The sequence below is a fragment of the Dendropsophus ebraccatus genome, chromosome 4, assembly GCF_027789765.1.
Source record: "Dendropsophus ebraccatus isolate aDenEbr1 chromosome 4, aDenEbr1.pat, whole genome shotgun sequence".
NCBI classification, from domain to species: Eukaryota; Metazoa; Chordata; class Amphibia; order Anura; family Hylidae; genus Dendropsophus; species Dendropsophus ebraccatus.
In genome coordinates, this window is record NC_091457.1 from 32,953,389 (window position 1) to 32,980,503 (window position 27,115).

At 45.2% G+C, this 27,115-nt stretch overlaps 1 protein-coding gene across 2 annotated transcripts; it reads left to right on the forward strand.

Moving 5' to 3' along the window:
* Positions 1-633: 633 nt before the first annotated feature.
* On the forward strand, positions 634-26,690 carry FKBP2 (FKBP prolyl isomerase 2). 2 transcript variants are annotated; one of them, XM_069968261.1, is made up of 6 exons: positions 634-716; positions 3,445-3,664; positions 10,147-10,259; positions 24,742-24,788; positions 24,876-24,911; positions 26,534-26,690. In XM_069968261.1, exons 2-6 carry the CDS (start codon positions 3,497-3,499, stop codon positions 26,593-26,595), a joined length of 426 nt encoding a protein of 141 aa, XP_069824362.1. In that variant the 5' UTR covers positions 634-716; positions 3,445-3,496; the 3' UTR covers positions 26,596-26,690. The 2 variants fall into 2 exon arrangements, with proteins under 2 accessions (XP_069824362.1, XP_069824363.1); XM_069968262.1 differs by lacking the exon at positions 634-716 and adding an exon at positions 2,939-3,040.
* Positions 26,691-27,115: the final 425 nt, after the last annotated feature.

The following is a 27,115-nucleotide window of genomic DNA, read 5'->3' on the forward strand; positions in this document are numbered from 1 at the left end:
GATTGTTCTGGATCAGCTCCTCTAAGCTACACCTCCCATGGTACCCTGAGGCTCTCATGATGGGAGTGTAGGCTTCAGCTGCTTGCACCCTGATGGGAGTTGTAGTTCTGCAGAGCGACAGGTTGGAGACTTCCCTGTGCTGCAGACTCTCCGTCTATGACTATGGTTACACGTATATTATTATTGGCTCTCACCCCGGTCGCCATAGCCGCACTCCTTGTACTCCATGTATATTTTTAGCCCCTATCTCTATGCAGTGTTCCGCTCTCTTACGGTTTGCTATTGTTGTGCTAGGTTTAGCAGTCTAGACACCGGGTCGTACCACTTTTACGGTATTTTAGAGGATGCCGTTTCACTATGCGCTCTAATTATCCGTCTTAAACCCGCATTCCCTCGCATTAGTTATAATAAACTGCACTTGTATTCTTAATTCATCGTGTAGTATTATGTGGCTTATTTTTTACTGCAGGATTTTGCCGTCGTGTGAATAAATCACAGATTCCACCCCCTTTTTCTCTCCATAGAAGCCCTATCGTGCCGTTATGTCCCGACCTGGCCCCTCAGCGCTTGACAATGACAGCTGACTCTAGCCAATCAGCGAGCGCCGGTAATAATCTGAGCGCTGTGATTGGACGAGGGGAGCGGTGACGTACACGGATGCGGAAGAGGGGTTAAGTCGGTGTGAAGCGGCGGCGTGCAGACAGATCAGGGGAGAGGTGAGGGCAGGAGTCCCGGGAAGGGGATGAGGAGGCCGGGGGAAGAACGGGGAACGGGGTCCCGGGGGAGGGAGAGGAGAAGACACCGGGGAGGCGCCAGGGTGACCTGGGACGTGATTCGGGGCCCCCAGGATCTGATTATGGGGCGTAGAATGGAGGAGTGGAGGGGCAGCTGCATAGAAGGGGCCGAGGAGGGGCAGGAGCGGAGCTCTATGGAGGGGATGGCGGAACGCAGCAGCTCGCACTATGTGATCGGGGCTCAGCAGGGGGAGAGGGCTGAGCTGGCGCTGACACGGAGCCACACGGATGAGGACAGGTACTGGGGCCGGGGCAGTGCTAAGGGTCTCCCCCAGGAGGTGACAAGTGACAGGACCCCCCACAGCATGGTGACTGGTGATGGTGCATGGGGGGAGGGCAGGCCAGGGGGCAGCCCCAGCAATGGGAGGGGTGCCACCGGTGACCCGCCACCATGTGAGGCCACGTCTGATGGAGGGGCCCATAAACCACAGGACAGGGTGCCAGAGGGGGGCGCTCCAGATGGCCAGGGGCTACAGAAGCGCAAGAAGAAGAGCAAATCCAACAGAGAGAAGAAGCCAGGCCAAGAGCCGGGGGGCTGCCAGGAGCATGGAGCTGGGCATCAGGGCATGGAGCATGGCAGCTATCAGGAGCTATATAGGGGGCAAAGCTTAGAGGAGGAGGAGGCGCTGCGGGACATCCCAGGACAGGCCGAAGGCAGAGAAGACTCCCTGAGTGTTAGCAGCACTGAGGCAAGGGACATAGGGACGTCAGAGGCGGACGTGAAAGACCAAAGACAGGGGGTTAACGGAATTAAGAGAACGTCAATGGTGATTGAGGGCAGGGGGTCCAGAGAGGGGCTGGGGGGGAGTAAGGGCTACACTGAAGAGGGTCCCGCTAGTATGAGACCTTATGAAGACTGTTTACAATCCAATGGGAGCTATAAGGAGGTGTTCAGGAGTCCAGGAAATGGGAGTAGTGGGTCCGCAGAGGGGCTAGAGATGGAGCAGGGCAACTGTCATAGCGGAGACCCCTCTAAAGGGTTATGTAGGTGTGAAAGGGAATGGGACGGCGAGATGGAAGAGAAGAGTACCAACCCTGTGAACTACCAACATGTACAATTCATGGCACAGAACTGCTCAGCACCTGCTTGTCAGATGGCGTCCATGGGGCAGTCGAGCTTGGAGGGATGCGGGACTGTGGAAGAGACGGGCACATGGTGCTGGTGCCTTCATCTCTACCTAGGGGACTCTGAAGGGACCCCGCATGCGGAGAGTGATACAGCGGCGGGGGAGGGGCAATCCACAGAGTGCAGGTACTCAATGAGTAGCACTCTGCGTGTAGGGGAGCTCCTGGATGAAAGTAATGGGGGTGGTAATGTGAACCTGGGGGATATTCCTGAACCTCTCACTAAAAAGGCAGGGAAGGTGGGAGACACTCCGGAACTGCAGGAATGGGTCAACTGGTGGCAAGGGTGGGCTGGTTCCTGTCGGGCAATAAATGGGCGAAGAAGAGGAAAATCTGCCCAGGCATGGGGGTGTCGAGGAGAGGCGAGAGGAGAAGGACAGAAGCAGCAGGATGTGTGGGTGCTAAGAGAATGGGCCAGGAGAGATGGAGGAAAGAGGGGGGAAAATGGGCCGCGAGTTCCAGGTGGGGAGGTGTGGGTTCTGAGAGAGCAGGAGGAAGGGAAGCAGGACTCTGCCTGGCCCTTAGGGAAGGAGGACATATGGGTTCCCCGAGAACCCAGGAAACAGAGAAGTGCATATTTCATGGCGGACAATAAGTGGACTCCTCGTAGCGCTAAACCTGGGGTTTCTGATAAGGGAGAACCTTGAGCAGATGTACGGGGTGTTATACCTCATCCTATGGAGGAGACACTAAACTGTTATGTGTGCGTGTCGTGCGTGTCTGTCCTTAAAGGGGACGGGGGGGATTTGGGGGAGGGCTATTTGTAAATTTGTCACCTTTTGGGGGGGAATAAGACACTTCTAGGGTGCACTTTGATTCACTGCACTAAGCTGATTTACTGGTGCTGCTTTCCTTTTTCTATATAAGGTGCTACAACCAGGTGCTATGAGGTGCTGTATACTGCATGCTGATCCTTTTGTATCCTCTATGGGGCTTGGAGGAACTATTCCTATACAGGGTCCTTACCCCCTATGGGAAGGGGCACGTCGGGTCTCTGAGGAGTTCTTTAAATGGGGTTGGGGAGGGGATATTTTTTGATAAAATAATATGGTGCTGTTGCCTTTTTTGTGGCAAACATGAATTCTACCTGTTATACTATATGAACAGAGCCAGCAACCAAGGTAAGTGTTATTAGCAATATAACATTACCGGCCATAATGTATTCTGAGACCCACTGCGTGGTGCATCCTCTCATCTATTTCATGTGAGACAAGACCCCAGTAACCCATACAGTTCCAGTGGTCTCCAGGCATTCTATACAATTGAGGACATTACAGTACTATATGTTTTATCACGTGTTGTCAACCTTATGATATTCTGTCACTGTAACAAGCTCAGATGAGTAGGGATCTTGGTATGGCTGCTCCCTATTCTCATACAGTTTAGTGATCCTCTCCAGTATCCATTACATTGGAGTGTACAGCTCCCTTGTCTACATGTGTCCTGTCGCCCCATCATTTGCTGTTTTAGAGACAATAACACCTCTTACTAGCGCTTACTTTTTATATATTTTTTATCTTTACAGAAAATAAAACTGCGTGACTGTTAGCTGTTTGGGTGCCCATCCTGCCATCATCATGAACGCTCTGTCACTCACGCCTCTATGGTGCCTACTTGTCTTCTCCCTGCTTCCTCCCACTCTTGCTAAAGAGGGAAGTAAGAAATTACAGATTGGCGTGAAGAAGAGAGTGGAGAATTGCCCTATTAAATCTCGGAAAGGGGATATCCTCAACATGCATTACACAGTAAGTACAGAAGTGACTGCAAGCATGCTACAGAAGTATGACTTAACTACACAATGAAACATAATGTGACCACAACTCTATAGAATGTGATTCCGGGGTCAATAAGGGAAGTACAAATATATATATATATCTCCTACAAGATAGAAGCAGCACTAATTTAATGATTCTGGAACAGTGCAAGCAGATATCCATCAGGACCACAGACAGGACAATATATGTTTCAGATGTTTCACAGCACTAATGAAGTTAGTGAGGAAAATTTTGAAGTTTATTCCGACAAACTCATAGGTCCAGCATAGCAAAAAAAGACGTAACATTTCAGCGGCTTTCCAACACTATTTTCAAGCATAAAAAGTGAACCACACTAAATGCAATAACACGTTACATTTCAATAGGATGTGCTGAAATCATCATCATCAATGTCGGGTATGCAATAATCAGATCTTGAGGGGTCCTAAATGCAATCCCCAGTTATCCCCAGTGATCGTATACAGATGTAGTGTCTGTGCCAAAAAGGTTGAAAATTGGCTACAGTGCCGCCATTATATATAAACAGAAATGCACATCAGAATCATATATACATATCACAGATGCTGAAACTCACCACTCAGAGTATGGGGACGCTCTTAGCCTAGTGCTTCATATCGTGAATGTGCAACTAGCCCAACATCCTGATAATCCAGCCAGGCCTCAATACATGATGGGAGACAAATCTAGTATACAGGCACCAGCACATCAGTAAAGATCCAAACTCTGGCTGCTGGGGGTTAATATTCCCAAACTGAGATAATACCCCTAGCAGCCCGAGTTTGGATGTTTATTGATGTGCTGGTGTTTGTATACTAGACTTGTCTCCCATCATGTACCGAGGACTGGCTGGACTTTTGGAGATGTTTTTATAAATGAGTGGCATTATGGCGTACCTATGATCACATGATCTGAACCATTCTACCATATTCGGCCAGTTGCATATTCACGATATGAAGCATAAGGCTAAGAGCTACCCCATACTCAGTTTCCGCATCCGTGATATGTATATATGATTCTGATTAGCTTGTTTTATGTGAATTTCTGTTTATATATAATGGCGGCACTGTAGCCAATTTTCAAGCTTTTTGGCACAAACACTAAATTTATATAATTGTATTTGATCACAGGGGGTTGGATTTAGAACCCCTTGTGATCTGATTGTTACACAGCTGCTATTGATGTCATCATTACCTGTTGAAATGTAACATGGTATATATTGCACTGTTTCACTTGGTACGTTTGAAAATGGCAGTAGGTAGCCAATGTATGTTCATATGTTGTACCTATGAGTTTGTTTGAGTAAATTTTACCTCTATCTATCTGGTATGTATAGTGGGAGCAGCACTCGTGCAGATAAGTTCTTGTTAGGGGTGTCAGCAGTGTGCACTGTGAAACCACCAGTGTACGGCTATGTAGACAAGGTAAACCATCACGGCACTCCAGATGAAATCAAACAAACAGGTTTATTCCTCCCACTGGTGCAACGTTTTGCTCTTACAATCAGAGCTGTCTTATGGTGCGTTTACACGGAACGATTATTGTTTAAGTTTTCACGATAATCGGCTTGTGTAAACATAGCGAACGATCAAACAACGAGCGAAAAATCGTTTATTGTGATCTTTCAACATGTTCTCAAATCGTCGTTGGTTGTTCGCTGAAAATTTGCAGATCGCTTCCTGTAAACAGTCTTTCAAAGATTCACCCTATGTAAAAGATGGGCTTAAGCAATCTTAAAAACGATCACTAAAGCTCTTTCGAAGACTTTTCTAACGATTTATTCGTCTAAACACTAATCGTTATAAAAACCAAATCATTGCTTCAAAATCGTTAAACGATCGATTGGGCAAATTATCACTTCGTGTTAACGGACCATTAAGCAGACAATTACATGTGCTCGGTGCAGCATTTTATATGCAAACAGTACACGATCATTTGTTGATTAGTGTCACGTGACTTCAGTGAAATATCACACTAAAGTCACATTGGTTAGTGGATATTTCATCTCCAAGCTGTTACTATGAACTTATTTAGACTCACTTGGACTTTGTATATACAAACTTTTATATGGTTTTAACACTCTGAAGCCAGCTCTACTACTATGTATTCACTATGTATACATTATGTATATCCTGATTTGGGATGTACCCTTCCTAATCACTATTTGCTTTTGCACAATGATTTGTATTTTTGCACTTTTACTTCTTTTTGCCGTGTTTTGGATGATACACTGAAGTCATGTGACACTAATTAACGAATGATTGTGTATTGTTTGCATATGAAATGCTGCACTGAGCACATGTAATTGTCTGCTTGAGAAAACTCTGAGTGCCGTGGTGGTTTACCTTGAGTGTGTGTGTGTGTGTGTGTATATATATATATATATATAATATATATATATATAATATATATATATATATATATATATATATATATATATAATGTTTTAAAAAGCTTACAGCGTGCATGCATGTATATAGCTACAATTTAATTATTTATAACCACCTCCACCTTCATTCGACTTTAGTGGAAAAAGTTGCACAAAATTTTTACATTGTGGCTTAATCAGATCTTTTATGCAAACAATATATACACTCTGAAGATGTGAGGGGTTTTTACATACTGCACATCTACATCTAGCAGAAACAGACCGCTCCATACCTTGTGTAGTGGTTGTGCTGGATTACCATAGCTCAGGCATGTCCAAAGTCCGGCCGGAGGGCCATTTGCGGCCCGCGTTCCGAACTTTTACGGCCCCCCAGGTATCCAGCTTGCTATTATCTGCCTGTGTTATAAAGCATGTAGCATGTAAAATGGTCGGCCCTCGCACATGTTCACTTCATCAAATTTGGCACTCTTCGAAAAAAGTTTGGAAATGCCTGCCGTAGCTGAACTCGCATTGAAATGAACAGGAGCTGAGCTGCAGTTATGGGGCCTGGCCACTAGGCAGAGAATAGCCAACTGGTCATGGCAGCTCCACAGAACAGCTGATCGACAGGGTGTCCGATATCTGCATCCCATCCGTCAGTAATTGCTGGTCTAATCTGGGGATAGGACATCAATTATTTTAGCCTGGAAAACCCCTTTAACTCCTCAAGCGAACCAATTAATACAACATGGAAAATAATCGGTCTTCAGAGAAAGGTTTGTATCTTTCCCTTCAAGCCTGTCATACTTTATGAAAGTTGAATATGATTTACTCTCCAAGCTTAGTTGCCTATTTTCTGTGCATCAATGAGCTATCCCCTTTATTTTCCCTGTGCGGGGCATTCAGTAATATCTCCTGTAATCCCCCGAGTCTAGACATTTGCAGCATTCATCAACAAAGAGATAGTGTTGGTTTAAAAAACCTGCACAGAAAGGTCAGCTATATAAAAAGTGAATCTGTCAGCTAATACAGCAGTCACAAAGGTCCTAGTCTCTTATAAATGCTAGGGTATGGTGTCGTTGTCTATTTATGTATGTGGGACAGTCCTTGTCTGCATTATACTTGTGTTAGCGATATCCCACCAGACCAGGCTCCTCTTATTCTTTTTATTCATAACTATTTCCTATAATTCTTACCTATACTTATTAGCAATATATTTATTAGCTGTTATCTGAAATTAGATTAAAGCAACACTGTATCCATCCACCTGATTAGTTACATTGGTTGGTTGAAAATCCCAGGATGACCATGTGAGGTCTTAGGGCGGTATTACACGGGCTGATGGGGGCCCAATAATACCTGTAAACGAGCGACGATCTGCTAGATTGGCGCTTGTTTACTGGGCCTATTACACAGACCCTTGTCCTTGCAGCCCTTGTTTAAACTGTATACATTACCTTTGCAGGTGGAAGGCCTCTGTGCTTCTCTCCGGGGCCGCATGCTCCAGCTTCAGAGCGGCCTGTCTCAGCTGACAGGCCGCTCAGCCAATCACTGGCTGCGGCGGTCCCGGCCTGTGATTTGCTGAGCGGCCTGCCAGCTGAGACAGGCCGCTCTGAAGCTGTAGTGCGTGGGACCCGGGGAGAAGCACAGAGGAAGAGGAGCCCTGCAACCTAGGTAGGTATGTATTCCTTTTTGCATATCGTCGGCCGCGCACCGCTCTTACACGTTTATAGGTCAGAACCTATATTAACGATCAGCTAATGACAATGATCATTAAGGTGCATTTACACGGAACGATTATCATTGAAATTTTCACGATAACGATCACATTTGAGCGATAATCGGCTCGTGTAAACACTGCGTACGATCAAGCGACGAGCGATAAATCGTTCATCGCGGTCTTTCAACATGTTCTCAAATCGTGGTTGGTCGTTCGCTGAAAATTAGATTGTTTTGTCTAAACAGTCTTTCAATGTCTTTCAATGATTCACCCTATGTGTGACAGAGGCTTAAACCAGGGGTGGGGAACCTCCGGCCCACGGGCCGCATCCGGCCCCTGAGACCTCCCGATGCGGCCCGCAGCTCCCCTATGATGCGCGCCGCTCTGGAGGAGGAAGGAGCCGGCATACACAGCATCCTCCGGTGTCTGTGACAGCTGCCGGACACAGGAGGATGCTGTCTGTGCCGGCTTCTTCCCCAGCAGAGCGGCGCGTGTCTTCAGTCTCCTGCGGGCCGCGCGATGACGTCATTTCATCGCGCGCCGCCTGCAGGAGAAAGACCGGCACAGAGGACCTGGGACAGAAGAGGACATGTGCAGCGTGGGAGCGGAGATAAGGTGAGTGGGATGTTTGTTTGTTTTATTTGGGGGTTAACTAGGCCACCAGGGACATGCCTGATGGGGGTTAACTAGGCCACCAGGGACATGCCTGATGGGGGTTAACTAGGCCACCAGGGACATGCCTGATGGGGGTTAACTAGGCCACCAGGGACATGCCTGATGGGGGTTAACTAGGCCTACCAGGGACATGCCTGATGGGGGTTAACTAGGCCTACCAGGGACATGCCTGATGGGGGTTAACTAGGCCTACCAGGGACATGACTGATGGGGGTTAACTAGGCCTACCAGGAACATGACTGATGGGGGTTAACTAGGCCTACCAGAGGCATCACTGATGGGGGTTAACTAGGCCTACCAGAGGCATCACTGATGGGGGTTAACTAGGCCACCAGGGACATGCCTGATGGGGGTTAACTAGGCCTACCAGGGACATGACTGATGGGGGTTAACTAGGCCTACCAGAGGCATCACTGATGGGGGTTAACTAGGCCACAAGGGACATGACTTGGGGGTTAACTACAATAGCAGGGGCATCACTGGGGGTTAACTACAATAGCAGGGGCACTAGGGGAACAATACTTTGCCTTGCCCCGGGTGCTGCAAACCCACGCTACTAACTGCCGCACACGGTATGCGGCCCTCGAATGATTTTATTAATGCCCGACCGGCCCTCAACATGGAAAAGGTTCCCCACCCCTGGCTTAAACGATCGCAATAACGAATTTTCGAAACGATACATTGTTCCGTCTAAACGCTGATCTTTATGAAAAAACACATTGTTACTTCGAAATCGTCAATTGTTCGATTGGGCGAATTATCGCTCTGTGTAAACGTAGTATAGGGGCGCATTTACACAGAGATTTATCAGACAGATTTTTGAAGCCAAGGCAAGGAATGGATTTGAAAAGAGGAGAAATCTGTCTTTTTTTTTTTTTTTTTTATGACCTGTTCCCTGCTTATACTCTGTTCCTGGCTTTGGCTTTAAAGATCTGTCAGATAAATATCTCCGTGTAAAGGCACCCTTACCTGAAGCAATTATTGGCCAAATACAGCCAATAATCGCTTTGTGTAATAGGGCCTTCTAGTGATTAATGCCCAATCCGTTGGCTTTTGTTTCAGCTGAGGTTTAACACCCCCCCCCCCCCAATCCTGACAGATGACTGACCTGTCTTGTGATTGGTTAGTTATATCACTGTCTATGAGCTCACACTGTCTATAGACACACTCATAATTATATTATTGGACTTGTGTTCACAATATTAAGGTTTATGATCAACCTTCCTAAAAAAAAAATATAATGTGAATGAGAATAAAGTTTTTTTTATTCCTTTATTTTTTATTTGCCTGAAACCTATATCTATAATGTGTTGTGAACAAGACTTTCTGACTTAGTGTTCAGTTTCTAGTTTGCGATTCACTAATTATCTGGTGGCAATGAAATGTCAGCAAAGAGATTATTTCTAGAAAAAAAAATGTTTTTATTTTTTTCAATTTTTTGCTGGATGCAAAGATGCATGTTTAATGCAGTCTTTGCGAAGAAGATGTGAAAACTGAGGTCAGTCAGGCCTATGCTATAGTGGTAATTGGGCTGAGCAGCCTGGACGGGTCTCCGGGGCATTGTCCTCAGTCAGCAGTCTACTAAATCCTTCCTAATTGGACGGATCGTCTTTATTAGTCTGTTTGATATTATCATAAACCTGCAGAAATAAAGCCGAAATCAATCCTGTAAATGCTCTTTCATTCTTGCAGGGGAAGTTGGAGGACGGCACAGAGTTTGATAGCAGCATACCCAGAAATCAACCATTCACCTTCACACTGGGCGCTGGACAGGTCATCAAGGGCTGGGACCAAGGTTTACTAGGGTATGTACTCGCCAGCACAAATATGTAAATTGACATCAGATCACTGCTGTGGTGATTGTTTATTTTCCAACGTGTTAAAAGACAACGATCAGCCAACATCGTGCATGTCGGCTGATCGTTGTCTTCTATCACACGAGACGATTATCGCTTCGTGTAATAGGGCCTTAAAGTGACTCTGTACTTACAATCTGACCCCCCAAACCACTTGTACCTTCGGATAGCTGCTTTTAATCCAAGATCTGTCCTGCGGTCCGTTCGGCAGGTGATGCAGTTATTGTCTTAAAAAAAATACTTTTAAATTTGAAGCCTGTGCCAAACGGGAGTATCTGTGCCCTAACTTTGCACCACCCCTCCGTTCCTCCTCACCACCCTCTTCATCATTAGGAATGCCACTGAAACATTTTCTCCATGCTGAACATTGCACAGGTGCCTCAACAGCCCAGCCCATGTGCCGGGCTGCCACAGGTGGGGAATAGGAGGCAATCTGCCTGGAGAATTCCTAATGATGAGGATGGTGGGGAGGAGGCACAGAGAGGTTGTGCAAAGTTAGGGCACAGATACTCCCGTTGGGCACGGGGCTTCAAGTTTAAAAGTATTTTTTTTAGGACTGCCAAACGGACCGCAGGACAGATCTTGGATTAAAAGCAGCTATCCGTAGGTACAAGTGGTTTGGGGGGGTCAGATTGTGGGTACAGAGTCGCTTTAAGTAAAGGCAAGCATGTTGGACTCCTTTTATAAGCCAATGGGATTCATTAGGATCCATTACTGCCATAAAACCTGCAAAACCAAGGATTATTTATTCTAAACCCAAACTCTAACTAGTGACAGTAATATCTGTAAGTAATGGAGTAAGTCAGTGAGATACATCAGGCGAAGGTGGAAACTCATATAAAAACCATAGTACAGGTGTACTATACTTTTACCATATACTTTACCTTATACTTATACCATACTTTTTTGCCACTTTGATGTAACCACTTCTCTCCAGTGCTGCTACTTCGGTGTCTCGCTCTGCGTGCGTCACTTCTGACTGTCTTCTCTCTTTGCACTGCTAGTGGTAACGTCCTTGGGAGGTGAGACAAAATTTTTCTAATGCTTGCCACCCAGAAAGACCACCGATGGCAGCAATGCACACATGTTACCGCTGACCATGCGGAGAGCAGTGTCAGGAGCAGCACCTGTACGGGGAGACCCAGATGTCACTGGGAAAGCTATGAGAAGATTGAGTCAGAGAGGAGTTAGAGTGGTACAGGTGGTGGCTCTGGTGTGTGTTTGCCCAGCAATGCAGTAGCGGGCATAGAATAAAACATAGTTATGTAATGTGGTTACCAGGTGTCATATTGTTCCTGTGACTTAAAGCTTGGCTTGCCACAGATCCGATCTATTTTTACATGGCTGATGTACATTACCCCAATTAATTCTATGGAAAGTGGATAGTTTGATGCGCTGCGGCATATTCCTACAGCCAATTAACTGGATCAGAGTTTGTTCTTTTGAGGTCAGAAAAGCTTTTGTCCAATTCCCCCTAGAGCGTTTCTATTAAAATAAAAGGGCTGCCCATGTCGTACATGGATGTGTTAGGCCCTTCTTTCTGGGTTAAGATGTAAAGACCTAGTAAGAAATGATGCAGCACATAAGTTTGGAGTTGCTAATGTTATAAGAAAGAATAGGGGTTATGGGGGGAGGAAGAGAAGGGTTGTCCCCATTAGATAATGCCTCTGGTCAATGGCTTTTATCTGTGGGGAAACCTGGCAGTAAGTGTTCAGATTCCCTGCAGCGCCACCACAGGGGATATAGAGCATTACATGGTGCCCATTCAAATAAATGGATTACCTATGGAGGGACAGCTCCTCTGCAGTGAGACTGATTCTTTGCATCTGCTCTGGCCAAAAGATGAGAATGATGAACAGTAGTCACTAGCCAAAATGGGACACCACAGAGGCCAGTGACTCTGAACTAGGCTGGAGAGAAGCCCCAACATTACAGAAATCTTTTTAAACTACTGGAATACATCCTTTAAAGATTGTACAAGAATCACACTTGTGTGTCACCGAAACAAGTATGAGGTGCAGTTACACATGGTAGTAAAACAGGGCTGTGACCACATCACGATCGCTCTTGAAGTGGTTGTCACTTTCGTTAAACATAACTGTATAATGTTTTTGTAAACCTTTTGATTCAGAACACATTCACACTCAGCTGAGCAAGTAAGTGGCTAGCCTTAGGGCTTATTCCCACATTGCAAGAAACACGGACCGGGGAAGCCCTGTAGTAGAGTCTTTCCCTGCGCAGCATGTTGTATCAGTATCATGCCGGGAGTGGGAATAGTTTTTGAATATTCGTGGCATTGTAATAAAACAGATTCACGGCTCTGTCATTGCAATGCCATGAATATTCAGTCAGATCTCCCACTCCCGGCATGATATTGATAAAACATGCTGCGCAGATAAAGACTATTACAGGGCTTCGACGTTCGTGTTTCTTGAAAGTGGGAATAAGCCCTAATACCGCATTCCCACGGGCCGTATATATGATCTTCACCTGTGGCTGAAACCATGGCCCTATGCGGTTACCAATAGCGATGAGATAATGCAGAGAACACTAGCAACATACTGTCTGCTATTGGTAAAGAGATGGGGTCATGGTTTTGCCACATTCAGGATTGTAAATGAGGGATCGTGGCTCTGTTCCCAGTGTGTGTGTGTGTGTGTGTGTGTGTGTGTGTGTGTGTGTGTGTTTTTTTTGTTTGTTTTTTTTTTTTTTTTTTTTAATTTCTAAATTGTCAGCCTGAGCTCCACAATGTGATCTGCTTTACCTGGTTTGTCAGTTTGTTTGTGACAAGAAAAGTCTGCATCATGTTTTGTTGGCGGCTGCTGCTGTCTATATTTTTTGTCTTTATTAGCTTTTCATATTCTTCCATAGTACAGTTAGAAGCACTACACTATTCTTGATGACAACAAGACAACAGAACTATAACCCCATGAAAACCTTCTAGTCAAGCAGTCTAGTAACCAGTATCAACTGACCTCCTAATTTTAACAATATATGTAAATGTATCTGTTTTTAATTTGGTCATATTTACATCCCTTCTATATTCTCAAATTCTTCTCCCTACCCAGCTCTTCTTACTCCTGGCAGCCGCCCAAGTGCTGGCGGTGTCCTGATGGCTGGCAGCACAGTATACTATTCTAGTGTGGTAATCGCAGTCCAGGAGCATACTAAATCATTTAAACCAGTACACAACCACCCGTACACGTGTCAGTGTTCAGGGAGCTGGTAATGGGCCATAGCTTAGTGTAGCTTTATGCACAGAGTAATTAGTCCCCTTTCTTTAACAAGGGTCTGGGGCTAGATGGCTCATGTACTTAACATCTCTGCTGAAGGCAGATGTCACAAGAGCGTAGATTCCAAGTAGAAATGCTATATTTTTTTCTGTGTATTCTTCTGGATTCATGTAGTGTCATCTATATGTGTATTGCAAAAGTATTCACCCCCTTTTGGCCTTTTACCTATTTTGTTACATTACAGCCTGTGAACTAAACAATGTGTGGGCACAAAATATTCTAAGTTGGTAAAGTTAAGTATAAGTGATAGATATATTTATAAATTGGTGGTATGTATTTACCCCCTTTGCAATAATGCCCCGAAAAAGTTCTGGTGTAACCAATTTCTTTCAGAGGTCACATGCTTAGTGAAATGAAGTCCACCTGTGTGCAATCTAAGGGCACTATTACATGGAGCGTTAAAGGAGAAGTTCGGCCAAAAGTATTTTTTAATATGTTATTACTTATGGAAAGTTAGACAAATTCCTAATGTACATTAATTATAAGAAATTCACATATACTGCTATTTCCCTTAATTTAGTAGATCAGGCAGGGTTCAGATTCTGTAAAAAACTGTGATGTCACGAATCAGGTGTAATTCCTATAGAGTGACCAGCAGGGGGCGCACAATATGTAGAAGTCTATGGCACTGTATTGTGTCTATGAAAATGTATGTAATGTACACTATGCATTATTGATAAAATACATGTATGGAATACTTTGGGGAGCAAGTGTCCTTGCTCCCCATGGTATTCTATAAATGTGTTCAGTCATTACATTTGGAGAGCACTGAGCAGAGAGGGAGAGAGGCGCTCGTGCATCTAAGTACCTCCCCACCCCCCCTCCCTTCCTGCTCGCCGCCACATATGCACTGTACTACTCCTCCATCATCTGCTCATAGTATGAGCAGATGATGGGGGAGAAGTACCTGGGCTATCCCCAGCACCCCCTGCCGCCACTGATGGTGCTGCTGCACTGTAGTTCACATCCCCTGCCGGGGGGGGGACGTCAGGGCATGAGTCAGCAAGACGCGGGGGCGGCAGGGGATATGAACTGCAGTGCAGCAGCGGCAGGGGTGCTGGTGTTGGGAATAGCCCTGGTACTACTCTCCCATCATCTGCTCATACTATGAGCAGATGATGGGAGGAGTAGTACAGTGCAGTTGTGTCCCACAGCACCGAGCAGGGAGGGGGGAGGTAACTAGATGCACAGGTACCTCTCTCCCTCCCTGCTCGGTGCTCTCCAAATGTAATGATTGAATACGTTTATGGAGTACTTTGGGGAGCAAAGTCACTTGCTCCGCAAAGTATTCCATAAATGTATTCTATAAATAAAGCATAGTGTACATTACACTACATTACATTACATGTAATTAGAGATGAGCGAACCTGGAGCATGCTCGAGTCGATCCGAACCTGAACTTTCGGCATTTGATTAGCGGTGGCTGCTGAACTTGGATAAAGCCCTAAGGCTATGTGGAAAACATGGATATAGTCATTGGCTGTATCCATGTTTTCCAGACAACCTTAGAGCTTTATCCAAGTTCAGCAGCCCCTGCTAATCAAATGCCGATCGTTCGGGTTCGGATGGACTCGAACCCGAACCTGGTTCGCTCATCTCTACATGTAATGTACATTAGGAATTTGTCTAACTTTCCATAAGTAATATATTAAATACGTTTTGGCCTTTAATTGGGCGAATCAAGCTGATTCGGCCAATTATCGCTCCGTGTAATAGAGACAACGATCAGCCGATGACAACAATTATCAGTTGATCGTTTCTTTAGGTCTGAATCTAAAATAATCAGCCGCTGACCACGCATCGCTATTTAATAGCGATGCGCAGCTGACGGCTAATGGCTGAATAAACTGTTCATACATTACCTGTCCACGCTCCTGATCTTCTCCTGCCCGCTGCTTGCTTTTAGGCACCACGCGCTGCAGCTTCTCTGAGATGACAGCCCACTCAGCCAATCTCTGGCTGGGACCACTGCTTCCAGTGATTGCCTGAACAGTTTAAGGCATGGGCAGCACGGATATTGCTAACGATGTCCGTGCAGCCCTTGCTAAACGATAATCAAGCCATGTAATATGCTTAGTAAATGAGCGCTGATCAATCAGCGCTCGTTTACATTATTGATTGGTCCGCCATCAGCCCTTTTAATTTAACCCTAAGGGTCCATTTACACAGTAAGATTATCTGACATTATCTGCCAAAGATTTGAAGCCAAAGCCAGAAAAAGACTATAAACAGAGATTAGGTCATAAAGGAAAGCCTGAGATTTCTCCTCTTTTCAAATCCATTCCTGGCTTTGGCTTCAAATCTTTGGCTGATAATCTGTTGGGTAATCTTTCTGCGTAAATGGACCCTAAGTGTCACATGGTCTGTTGGTGTTACACACTTTTTCTGAAGGGCCTCAGAGGCTGCAATACCTATTAGGCTGGAATCACACACACCAGTTTTTTGGAAAACTTGCCACCACAGTTTTTGTGCCAAAGTCAGAAGTGGAGTCAAATGGGATGTAAAATATAACGGAAGGACTTGTACTTCTTTCCAGTTGGATCCACTTCTGGATTCGACACAAACACTGCAGTAGCTGTTTTCCAAAAAACTGCCATGTGTGATTCCAGCCTTAGGATGGGTTCACACATAACGGAATTGCTCAAGATTTTGCTGTGAAATCTGCTGCAATTCCCGTACTGTCAGTTTGAAATGGAATACATATATACAGCCCGGTGAATACTTATCCACGCTCCAACCTGCTTCTGTGGCTTGCGACTCCCTGATGTCCCACTCAGCCAATCAGTGGCTGCGGCGGGACAGCACACTGATTGCTCTATCAGGACGCCAGGATGCTGGGAGCCACAGAAGCAGAGGGGAGTGTGAACCGGTAATGTATTCACCAGGGTGACAGGCTCCCGACCCCCGGCTAGAGCACCTTATACGTACCTGATCCCGCCGGGTCCCGCTTCTTGATCTGGTCCGGTGACAGAGGTGTCAGCGCCCGAAGTTGGGCACGGGCGCTCCTGAGATGAGTCCAACGCTCATAGAGAATGATGGAGCGTCAGACTCACCAGTCATTCTCTGAGTGTTGGACTCATCTCAGGAGCGTACGAGTGCCGGGCTTCGGGCGCTGATATCTCTGTCACCCCACCGAATCAAGAAGCGGGACCCGAGGGGATCAGGTACGTATAAGGTGCTCTATTGGGGTTTTTTTTTCCTGAAGGGTGTTTGTTCCAGAAAATCTAGAACCAGAATCAGGAGTGCTTATAGTCTTAATGTGGAGCTGTGATTGATGGGGTGAAAAGCCATTGGTTCAGTGAAAACTGATATGGTTCTGTGCATGAGGTGTTATACTGTATGTCTGCTACTTGCTGGATCCCTTTTTGGCTTTGACTCAAACTGCTGTTAATTTTATTAATTTTTTTTTTAAAGTTATTTGCTTTGAGACCAGAGCAGGAAAAAGTTCTCTATTCTGTAAGTTTTATTTCATGGTTTCTGACTTAGTGGGTTAGAGAACCCCCCCCCCCCCCCTCCTTTACGTATGTTGATAAAATGCGTGCCCTATTTGTGCTCACTTACCGATAGTTTTGACTGCAAGCTCCATAGAGAGTAACAATCGTGACAAAAAAATCAAACACAAGTTAACATAACCCAAAGATGTGAGTGTCTGTTTACAACTCCCACTTGTCTCACCTGGCTGGTGCCGCATTCCTGCCCAGATAACCCACATAGCTTTGTGTTAGTAGTCTATGATAAACCTAGCAGAAAACCATAACAGATGCAAGCCTTGTCTGAAGATGGAATGTACTAGACGGTGCCATTATGAATCAGTATTCCACTGCAGGTGCACATTTCCATAAGACATGGTGCTTGGTTTTAACTTTTTATATATTTTAGCATTTCAATATTATAAGCAGGACTTAAATGTCATGAACATGACTGTATGGCCAGATGCATTCAGCATGCACACACTCCATGCTCCTCTCCCCTCCAGGTGCCATTCCTGTAGATAACTGTGGTATCACCCGTGTCTTAATGCAGCTCTCTTACGCAGCTTGTGATCTGGGGCACAGAATACGCAGGTTCCTCAGCCTTGTATGATAACCACTGCGCGAGGTCTGTAGAGTGCAAGCTATATCAGATACTTTTATCGTGATTTAGATGGATCTTTATTTTGGAAGGCAGCACTTGGGGGAGGACCGTGGATGACGAGGCATCTGGGCAAAAGCTGAATCCTGTTTTAGTTTGTAAGAGTATATACCTTTTTATACTAATGTTAAGTCCACTCTACTGTATGAGTGTTCACACCACAGTCTTGGTGGTTTTTGTTACAAGAAAAGCCAGGGCCCCATTGCTAGACCCCTTAAACAATACAAGTGGTGCCCAGTGGACCTTATTGACTTATAATGGGGCCCATTGGATTCCATAGTGGTGGTTATCGATTTTCACTCTGGAAAATTTGGCGTAATCCCATAATACATGGTCATCCATACTCTGGATGGCTTTGACTTAAAAGGGTACTCCAGCAAAAAAAATAATCTTTCAAATCAACTGGTGCCAGAGATTTGTAATTTACTTCTATTATAAATCTCAAGTCTTCCAGTACTTATCAGCTGCTGTATGGTGTATTCTTTCCAGTATGGAGAGTAGGAAAGGTTTTTCATGGGGATACTGCTCTGTTTAGTTCCTGAATATGCAAAAGAAGAGCCTATGGAGCCTCATTTAAAGCGACTCTGTACCCACAATCTGTCCCTCCCAAACCACTTGTACCTTCAGATAGCTGCTTTTAATCCAAGATCTGTCCTGGGGTCCGTTCGGCTGGTGATGCAGTTATTGTCCTAAAAAACAACTTTTAAACTTGCAGCCCTGTGTCAAACGGCCGTGGCCTACAGTGTCTGTGCCCCAACTTTGCACCATCCCTCTGTTCCTCATCCCCACCCTCTTCATCATTAGGAATGCCTCTTGAACATTTTCTCCTGTCTGAACATTGCACAGGTGCCTTAACGATCCAGCCCATGTGCCGTGCTGATACAGGTGATGAATAGTAGAAAATCTGCCTGGGGCATTCCTAATGATGAGGAGGGCGGGGAGGAGGGACAGAGGTTGTGCCAGCCTAATGCATAGTCACTCGAGGCCATGGCCGTTGGGCACAGGGCTGCCAGTTTAAAAGTTGTTTTTAGGACAATAACTGCATCACCTGCCGAACGGACCCCAGGATAGATCTTGAATTAAAAGCAGCTATCTGAAGGTACAAGTGGTTTGGGGGGGGGGGGGGTTGATTGTGGGTACAGAATGGCTTTAGGAATCTCAAAACACAGGACTAGTCGGATATCCCTCCGGGAAGGACCCAGTCAAGGTGTGGCTCCTGTAGGGAAACCACCAAAACCACCCTATTAAGTGGCCCTACAAGTCAGTGTAATGACAAGGGAAAAACCAAGGCCAGGTGCATCCACAGACAGCTGTTTCGGGGTGTTGCCACTCATCAGTGTGGAGCAGGATTCTGGCTAGGTGGGAACAATGCTGCTGGTTAAATCGCTCAATGCAGTGAAATTTTCGGTGCATTGCTCCCTCGGAAACATGAATATGCAAAAGAAGAGCCTCATTTAAGAGTCTCAACACAGGACTAGCCAGATATCCTTCTGGAAAAGGGGAATATCTGGCTCCTTCCTGGATATCCTGCTCCACACTGATGAAGGATAACACCCCGAAACAGCTGTCTGTGGATGTATACCTGAAACACCCCGAAACAGCTGTCTGTGGATGTATACCTGGCCATGGTTTTTCCCTTGTCATTACATTGACTTATAGGGCCACTTAAAGGGGTAGTGCGGCGTTTAATATTTATAAATAACACACATTACAAAGTTATTTAAGTGAATGGCCCCCTTCCCCGTGTTGCCCCCCCCCCCGAAAATGTGGTGCGGTATACTTACGTATTCGCTGTCGACCCCGGACGCCATCTTGGGTCGACAACGTCCTCTTCGGGAGGCCGGCCGGACCGCTCCAGCCGTCCCTCATGCCGGCCCTCCCTCTGCTGCGTCATCAGCTGCTCAGCCGCGATTGGCTCAGCATAGTTATGGTGAGGTTAGCTATTACTTTATTTTATACTACAATCATCAGCCTTCGGCCACGCATTGCTATTACATGTAGCGATGCGTGCCCGATGATTTTAGGTTAGGACGTTAGGACCTAAAGAAACTATCAGACGATCCTTTTATCGGCTGATCGTTCTCTCTAATACATGATAACGCCCCAATCTCCCTTTTATAGAAGACTTCATTGTCCCGGACTACACGGCTTGTTTCACATCTAGGTTGGCCGTCAGTCAGACCTCTTGGGTTATGCATTTATTTTTTCCCTTTTTCTGCAATAATTGGGATTACATAAAGTAGTAGACTGCCCCATCAGCATTTCCATGACATAGTGGCTATTATTGCACCTCTTATAGCAGGATGTTGTGTTCTTTGCTGGTACTCGGTTATATAGCAGGCTCCTTAATCTCAGAGCGTGGTGGTGGCGGCGGCGGGCCCTGTGCAGACAGCAGGTGCCCCTCATTACAGATGACTTTAGTCTGTTTTTAATGCTAATGAATCCAGAAGTGGAGCCAGGCTGAGCCGCTCCTGAATGATAATTATTACTTCTCCATTATGCCGATCCTTGATACAGTCAGATTTGTTGAGACTAAAAGGTTCTTTAAATGTTGCATTTAACATAAGAATTGAGAGCTCAAATGCCTGCTGCCGTCCTCCATCGCACGTGTCCCTCTATTACAGCTGGCTTTGTCTTAGTTTCCCTGACTGTTTTTTTTTTTTTTTCTTTTTTTAAGGTTTTTGCTCACAATTCCCAGTGAGCCATTGTGCAGAGCACATTGTACTTATAGGGGTTCTGAGCACCGTATCCTCTCCACCAAGTGCTAGTAACTAGATATTGTTGTATTAGCTGTGCAGCTTTATACTTGTGCTTTATAAGTTGTGTATGCATCCAAAGAGAAGGGAAAGGAAGGAAAACGCTGATATTTTTCCCTCTTCTTCTTTTTTTTTTTTTTTTTTTTGTACCCACTTATTTTTTTTAACAACCGGCACTGATATCCGTCTACTTATACCTGGGTGGAGCTGAACGTGCCGGCAGCAATACAGCAATTAAGATAGACTTGTCAGGGGTTGGTCTGAATAAAGATCAGCGCAACTCCGCTTCTCCATTTCTGAACTCATTGTTCAGCAATTGAGATGTGCACAACTTGAGCATGCTCAGGTCTGTCAGAACCAAATCATGCAGCATTTGATTACCTTTGGCTGCAGAAGTTGGATGCAGCCCTAGCGAATCCTGGGAAACGGGGAATACAGCCTATGGCTATGTTCACCCTACGTATAAGACAGGCCAGGTCATGGAACAGCCGGTACTGCAGTATCGGTCGGATGATGTTTAGCACCGCTAAGTGCTGATGCGGGGGCTTTAGTGTGCGCCTGCATCAGAACTCCCAACTGCACACAATGGAGCGTGCAACCGGAGCTGCTCGGTCCACTGTGTGTACTGACAGTGTTTTCTGCGGCCGCTATTCAATGAATAGCGGCAGCAGGAAACTGACATGTCAATTTTTACAGTGCGGCAAAGGATCCCGGCCAGAGTGTATATATTATGTGTATACACTCAGGCAGGGATTCCCCCAGGAGGCAGCACTACATAAGTTCTGTGGGAATCACGGCCGTTGTAACAACGGCCGTGATTCCCACGGAACTTACGTTGTGTCAACATAGCCTATTGCTGTATCCATGTTTTCCAGGCAGCTTTGTATTCTCTTGCATGGTTTGCAGGATGGTAATACAGATGTTTTTTTTTTTTTTTTTTTTTTTTGTTCTCTACCTTTAACTCTCTTAAAGTATATTAAAGGGATATCCCGTCCAGGACAGAATATACTTTAAGGGTGCCTTCACACGTACCGTATCGCTGCATATTTATTGCACAAAATTCGCATGAAAGTAGCTGCGTTTTTTGTGGTGTTAAACTCGCCTGTGAAAATCGCACCAAACTCGCATGTAGTAATACACATACATTGACTTGAATCAGTATCACTGTGGATTTATGTGCTAGAAACTCGCAGCGATATGGTACGTGTGAAGGCACCCTAAGGGTAAATTCGCATGGGCGTATCTGCAGCGGATTTAACGCAGCTAAATCCGCAGCGGATCCCTCCCCTGTGAATTCCAATGTGATTACATACTGGCTGCGGTATTTGTCATCCCGCTGCCAGTATGTAAGTGCCGGCCCCATTAACCCCCGCCGCTCCGGATATTACATTACCGGCACCATGATCCGGCCGCATCTGGAGCTCCCGGAGGTCCCGCACAGCCAATCAGTGACTGTGGCAGGGCCGTGCACTGATTGGCTGAGCCGGGAGCCTCAGACGCGGCTGGATCGTGGTGCCGGTAATGTATTATCTGGAGCAGCGGGGGTTAATGGGCCCGGCACTTACATACTGGCAGCGGGATGACAATCCCACAGCCAGTATGCAATCACATTGGAATTCACAGGGGAGGGATCCGCTGCTGATTTAGCTGCGAGCTCGCAGCGTTAAATCCGCTGCGTATACGCCCGTGTGAATTTACCCTAAGGAAACATTTAAAGTGTAATGTGTATCTTCTGACTCTATTGCTTTCTTACATTCAGACCTTACCACTACCAGTGTATGAGATCATATGCTGCGTCTCAAGCAGGTGATTGGGCTTACTGTTTAGCACTTTTAAGGATTGGTACCGGGTGCAGTTATGCATTGTCATGATGCCCTAAAGGAAGAGGTTTCTTGAACAGGGAACAGCTACAATACCAGATGTAGACCATGGACGAGGAGGAGGGTGTTCCTGGAAAGAAACCTTTTTTTTCTAATTTGTAGATTGCCCTTTTATAGCATGTTTCTCCAATAACGTATCATTTTTATTGCCATGCACATAAAGGTTAGCATAGTCGTAAAATCACTCGAATCTTGAAGTGATGGTGACGTCTTTGGTCTAGTTATTAACATTTCTTAGCAGTTCACTGAATTAAGTATGTAGAGCAATGTTCTCTAGCAGCTGCGGCACTACAACTCCCATCACTCCCTTAGTAGTTTTGCATCAGGTGCAGAGCCAAAGGTTGAGAAAATGCAAGGGTATACAATAGTGGTCGACATATGTGCTGTTGGGCATGCTTAGAGTTGTAGTTCTAAAAACAGTTTGGGTCAACACTGGGGGGTATAGCATAATGAGCTGTTAGGGCATAATAGGAGTTGTAGCTTAGCAACAGCTGGAGGGCCACAGGTTGAGGAACACCGATGTAGAGGATGTAAATTGCATATGTATTGTGAAGCTGCATTCTTTTTTTTCCACCAGCAGGGTGTGCTCTTTACAACATTTACTATTCAGCAATTTGTAAGGCGCTTTGTTACTGCTGAAATTGCTGTGTCAGAAATTTGTTCCAGAATATGCCACTTGATACCTGCGCAAGAGGGTGTATGGCAGGGGGATGGGGGCACTTATAAGAGTCACATTATATACCCGCCTCTAGTGTTCTGTCCCTGTGACCTCTATGGTCCATCAGACGTAGAGGCTGCCATGGCTGCACCCCACAGTGTCAGTGCCCATTCACCAGCTTTGTCTAATGGAGAAAATCCTTTTTACGGGGGAAGATTACATGTGTTTTTTTCCGGGCTTGGTTGCAGGTCGTCCTTAATATGTTTTTGCACTGTCAATGTGAGGAAGCCTCGTGGGGGAAGAATTAGTATGTATTATTTATTGTGTCAGACGAGAAGTAATTTGCATTCATTTGCCTGTCTGCGTGCCCAAGCCCCTGTCTTCTCACTGTAGGAGGTGGGCAGATCCCATTAGCACCCGTCTCCCCTTCATTTATCTGGCATCCAGTGTGCCATGCCTTCTGTTAGAAGCAGATAATTTATGGCTGTGAGCGCAGTTTGTGTTCCTGCCCGTGCCGTCCACTCTCACTGATGGGGTCTGTTCTGTCACCTGCACGGAGACGGATTTGCTCATAGAAGCCTCTTGTCTACTCAGCACAGAAGAACAAGGCAAAGGCATTCCCTCTTTCTTATTTGATGAATCCCTCATTCTGGTGGCTGACGTTTTGTAGAACTCCATAAATATCAGACGTCTCGCCATCTCTTTATTATAGGAATCTGTGCTGACTGCAGCCTAAGCATTACAAGGGTTTTATCATAAACAGGTAAAGGAAGCGCTCGGAATTTTTTTTTTCTCTATAAAGTGCCCAATAGCATATCATTAAAGAGTTGTCCATACTTATGTGTGAGTCTTTATGGTGTGTTTACACTGACAGATTATTGAAGCCAAAGCCTGGAACAGACTATAAACAGGGAACAGGTCATAAAGGAAAGACTGAAATTTCTCCTTTTCTCAAATCCATTCCTGGCTTTGGCTTCAATAATCTGTGATATATCGGTCAGATAAATCTGTCTGTGTAAACGCACCATAAGTTTCCCCTGTGAGATGCAGCTTCAGTGTCCTAGGGAGTTCTAGATAAATGATCAATATAGCTTTATTTCAGAAATGATACACTCTTGCTAAGTTTGGCCTCTGTAAGTGGGTTGTACCACCATAGATCGTTGTGTCGTACTATGTGGGTTTCGCTGCAGTTTATTGGGTCGCCCTGCAACCCAACAGTTGTAAGAACTCCATCTTGGATGAATTTCTTGTGACTTGTGGTGGCAGCCACTAATGGGGCACGGTGCAACTCTTATTTACTTGCCTTACTCAGGATGCAGTGTGATCCACACATTGAAGCATGGTGCTTTATGGTCACGCAACCCCTGTTACATCCATAATTCAGCCTAAGGCTATGTTCACATGCTGTACAAACAACGTCCGTTAACGCTACCTGCGGACGTAATTAATGATTGTGAACACTAATTCCGGCCATAGGTAGTGTCAAACAATGTCTGTTCATGGCAGAATGGCCGTTTGTACAGTGTGTGAACATAGCCTAAAAGGGAGATTCCACTTTTTAAAGAAATTTGTCCAGTGCCATAAATAAATAGTTTATTGGTACTGTCCCTTTTTATCCAAATTCTGCACGCTCTTACTTGGGATGAAAAGCTGAAATTTTATATGTCATTTCCTTAAGTAATAAATTATTGTATCTCCTTTTTACTTTTCTAGAATGTGTGAGGGAGAGAAAAGGAAGCTGGTTATTCCTTCAGAATTGGGTAAGGATCATCAGAATTGGGGGCGAGGGATTCTGTTTGGTTACAGTGAGAATAAAAATATATTTTATTTTTTTTTTTTTTTTTCAGGATATGGAGAAAGGGGAGCACCCCCAAAAATTCCAGGTAAGATGCGCCCCACATTTCAGTATTTGTCATGCTGTAGCTTAGCATTTGCCACTACCGGATTACAGAAAAACGGGTATTACTATTGGGGGCTTGTACACAGGCTAGTAATCGGGTGAATGGTTATACCTAGGAACGCTCGCTCTCGATCGCTGCCCAGTGTAACCATCCCCGCGATCAGTTAGAGGACAAGAAGCAGCTTGTTGGCTAATCACATATCTGTCTATTGGCAGCAGCACAAGTTCCCATGTAAACAGGGAGTGTATGTATATCTGTGGTGGGGGAGGTGTTGAATGAATGAGCACCAGGACCCTTCCAAGAAGTGTATAGCATAGTGTTAAAATGAAAGTCTACCCCCTATATTACTGATTGGTGCCCATACGGTCAGTTAATCTGATGCACACTTATGCCAGGTTCACACACCGTGTTGCCACACATCAAAACCATACATGTTTTTTTGCAGTTTTGCAATAATTATTGTTTAGTGTAACCCATTTTATGACTAGTTACTGCTTTGCATCCATATGTTCAGCCTAAAGGAGTTCTCCAGTTTCCAATTTCTGCTCATCAGCTGTTCCAGCAAGCTGGAGTGCCCGGATGTATGTAATGTATGCCAGCTATCAGCCCCGACCCTGTACATTGGGTAGTGGGGGTGCTGGGTTACTGCATCAAAGCCTCCCCCTACTTCCATGGTAGCTGCAATAGTAACCCAGTGCAACAGAACCAAGGTTATCAATCTGAGATTGGAGAACCCCTTTAAGGGTGAGCTCACTTGCAGTATTTTGTTGGTGCAGTTATAGCAAAATGTCGGCTTTTGTGACGATTTGTAGCTGGAAAATCCTTAGTATCGGCGCCTGTGAATTCACACAGAGCGCCCAACCTAGCAGAACACTGTAGGCTTACATAGACTGGCCGTAACTTGTGGAATATTAAAGTCGGATGCATTTTATGCAAAAATTAATGTTGCCAAAACAACAACAAAAAAGCTATGTGACAAAACTGCTTAAAGTGCATGTCCAAAATCCGCTTACGTTTCCTACCTCTCAGTCCCTAAAGATAGCACAGTGATTCCGCTTGTGTTAGGGAGCATAAGTGATTTCTGATTCAGTAATTTGGTGTATATAAGGCATGAGAACCCTTTGATTGGAGCACCCAAGGCTATAAGGTAGTAGTAATCTTTATTTATATAGAGCCAACATATTCCACAGCACTTTACAATTGTGGACATGCACTTTTTACATGTATTGTATATTTTTAAGGAAGACTGGGCCTGCATTACCTTCTCAGAAGTTGTACCTAGAAAACCAACTAGGGATCACTGCAACCTGGTAGAAACATTAACAATAATTATAGCTTATTTCTTCTGTAAATTTTTGCTGGGGTAACACAAGGACCCCCCCATACTTAGGTTTGGATGTCTGCAGTTTACAGAAAAGAAGGTAATTATGATGCCCTCCCAGATCCCATTAGAGGTGAATTACAGAGAGCAGTGGAAGTGTTGTCCACAAACCATTTGCACTCCCAGTCTCCTCCAGATTTCAGTACTTTTATCAATATGAATGACACAATGTTGTAGAATGTTTGTCGTATACTTTGTGCTAATATTTGCCCTTTTATTTCAGGAGGATCTACTTTGATTTTCGAGGTGGAACTGCTAAGAATTGAAAGACGATCGGATTTGTAGATAGAGCTGTGGGACAGGCTTGTTTCTACATTTTGGGGTCCTGTTTGTGGGGAAAGCAGCGTCTCACACTATGCTCAATAAACACAAACACACTATTGTGGTCTCTTTGTTGTCTCAACATAATAATTTTTCAGAAGTATCAGTAGTTATAAAGTTCCGGACCACCTGCAGATGATGTCAGTGGAGATGGGGGTTTGGTGTGATTGAAAATCAGTCTCATCCCCTTGTTCTGGGAGAGATAAGCCATAGCCAGACAGCCCTGGCCCTCCCCATAAGGAACACAGGATCACTCAGCCGTGACAAACGTGTCTGTGTATGGGAAGAATGGGAGGAGAGAGAGAGAAATGAAGATTGAATGATTGTTTGTCCGTCAGTCATTGAAGGTGTATGGTCACCTTTTAGATTTACTGCAGATCACATGTATGTGCTTAAAGGGGTAGTGCGGCGCTAAACTATTATTCACTAAACACGCATTACAAAGCACATTTATGCTCAGCCAATCGCGGATGAGCAGCTGATG

Coding starts and splice junctions, on each gene's coding strand:
- FKBP2 (XM_069968261.1), top strand. CDS start 3,497: ATGAACGCTCTGTCACTCACGCCTCTATGGTGCCTACTTGTCTTCTCC. Junction 3,665..10,146: donor TCCTCAACATGCATTACACA/GTAAGTACAGAA, acceptor TCATTCTTGCAG/GGGAAGTTGGAGGACGGCAC. Junction 24,789..24,875: donor GGTTATTCCTTCAGAATTGG/GTAAGGATCATC, acceptor TTTTTTTTTCAG/GATATGGAGAAAGGGGAGCA.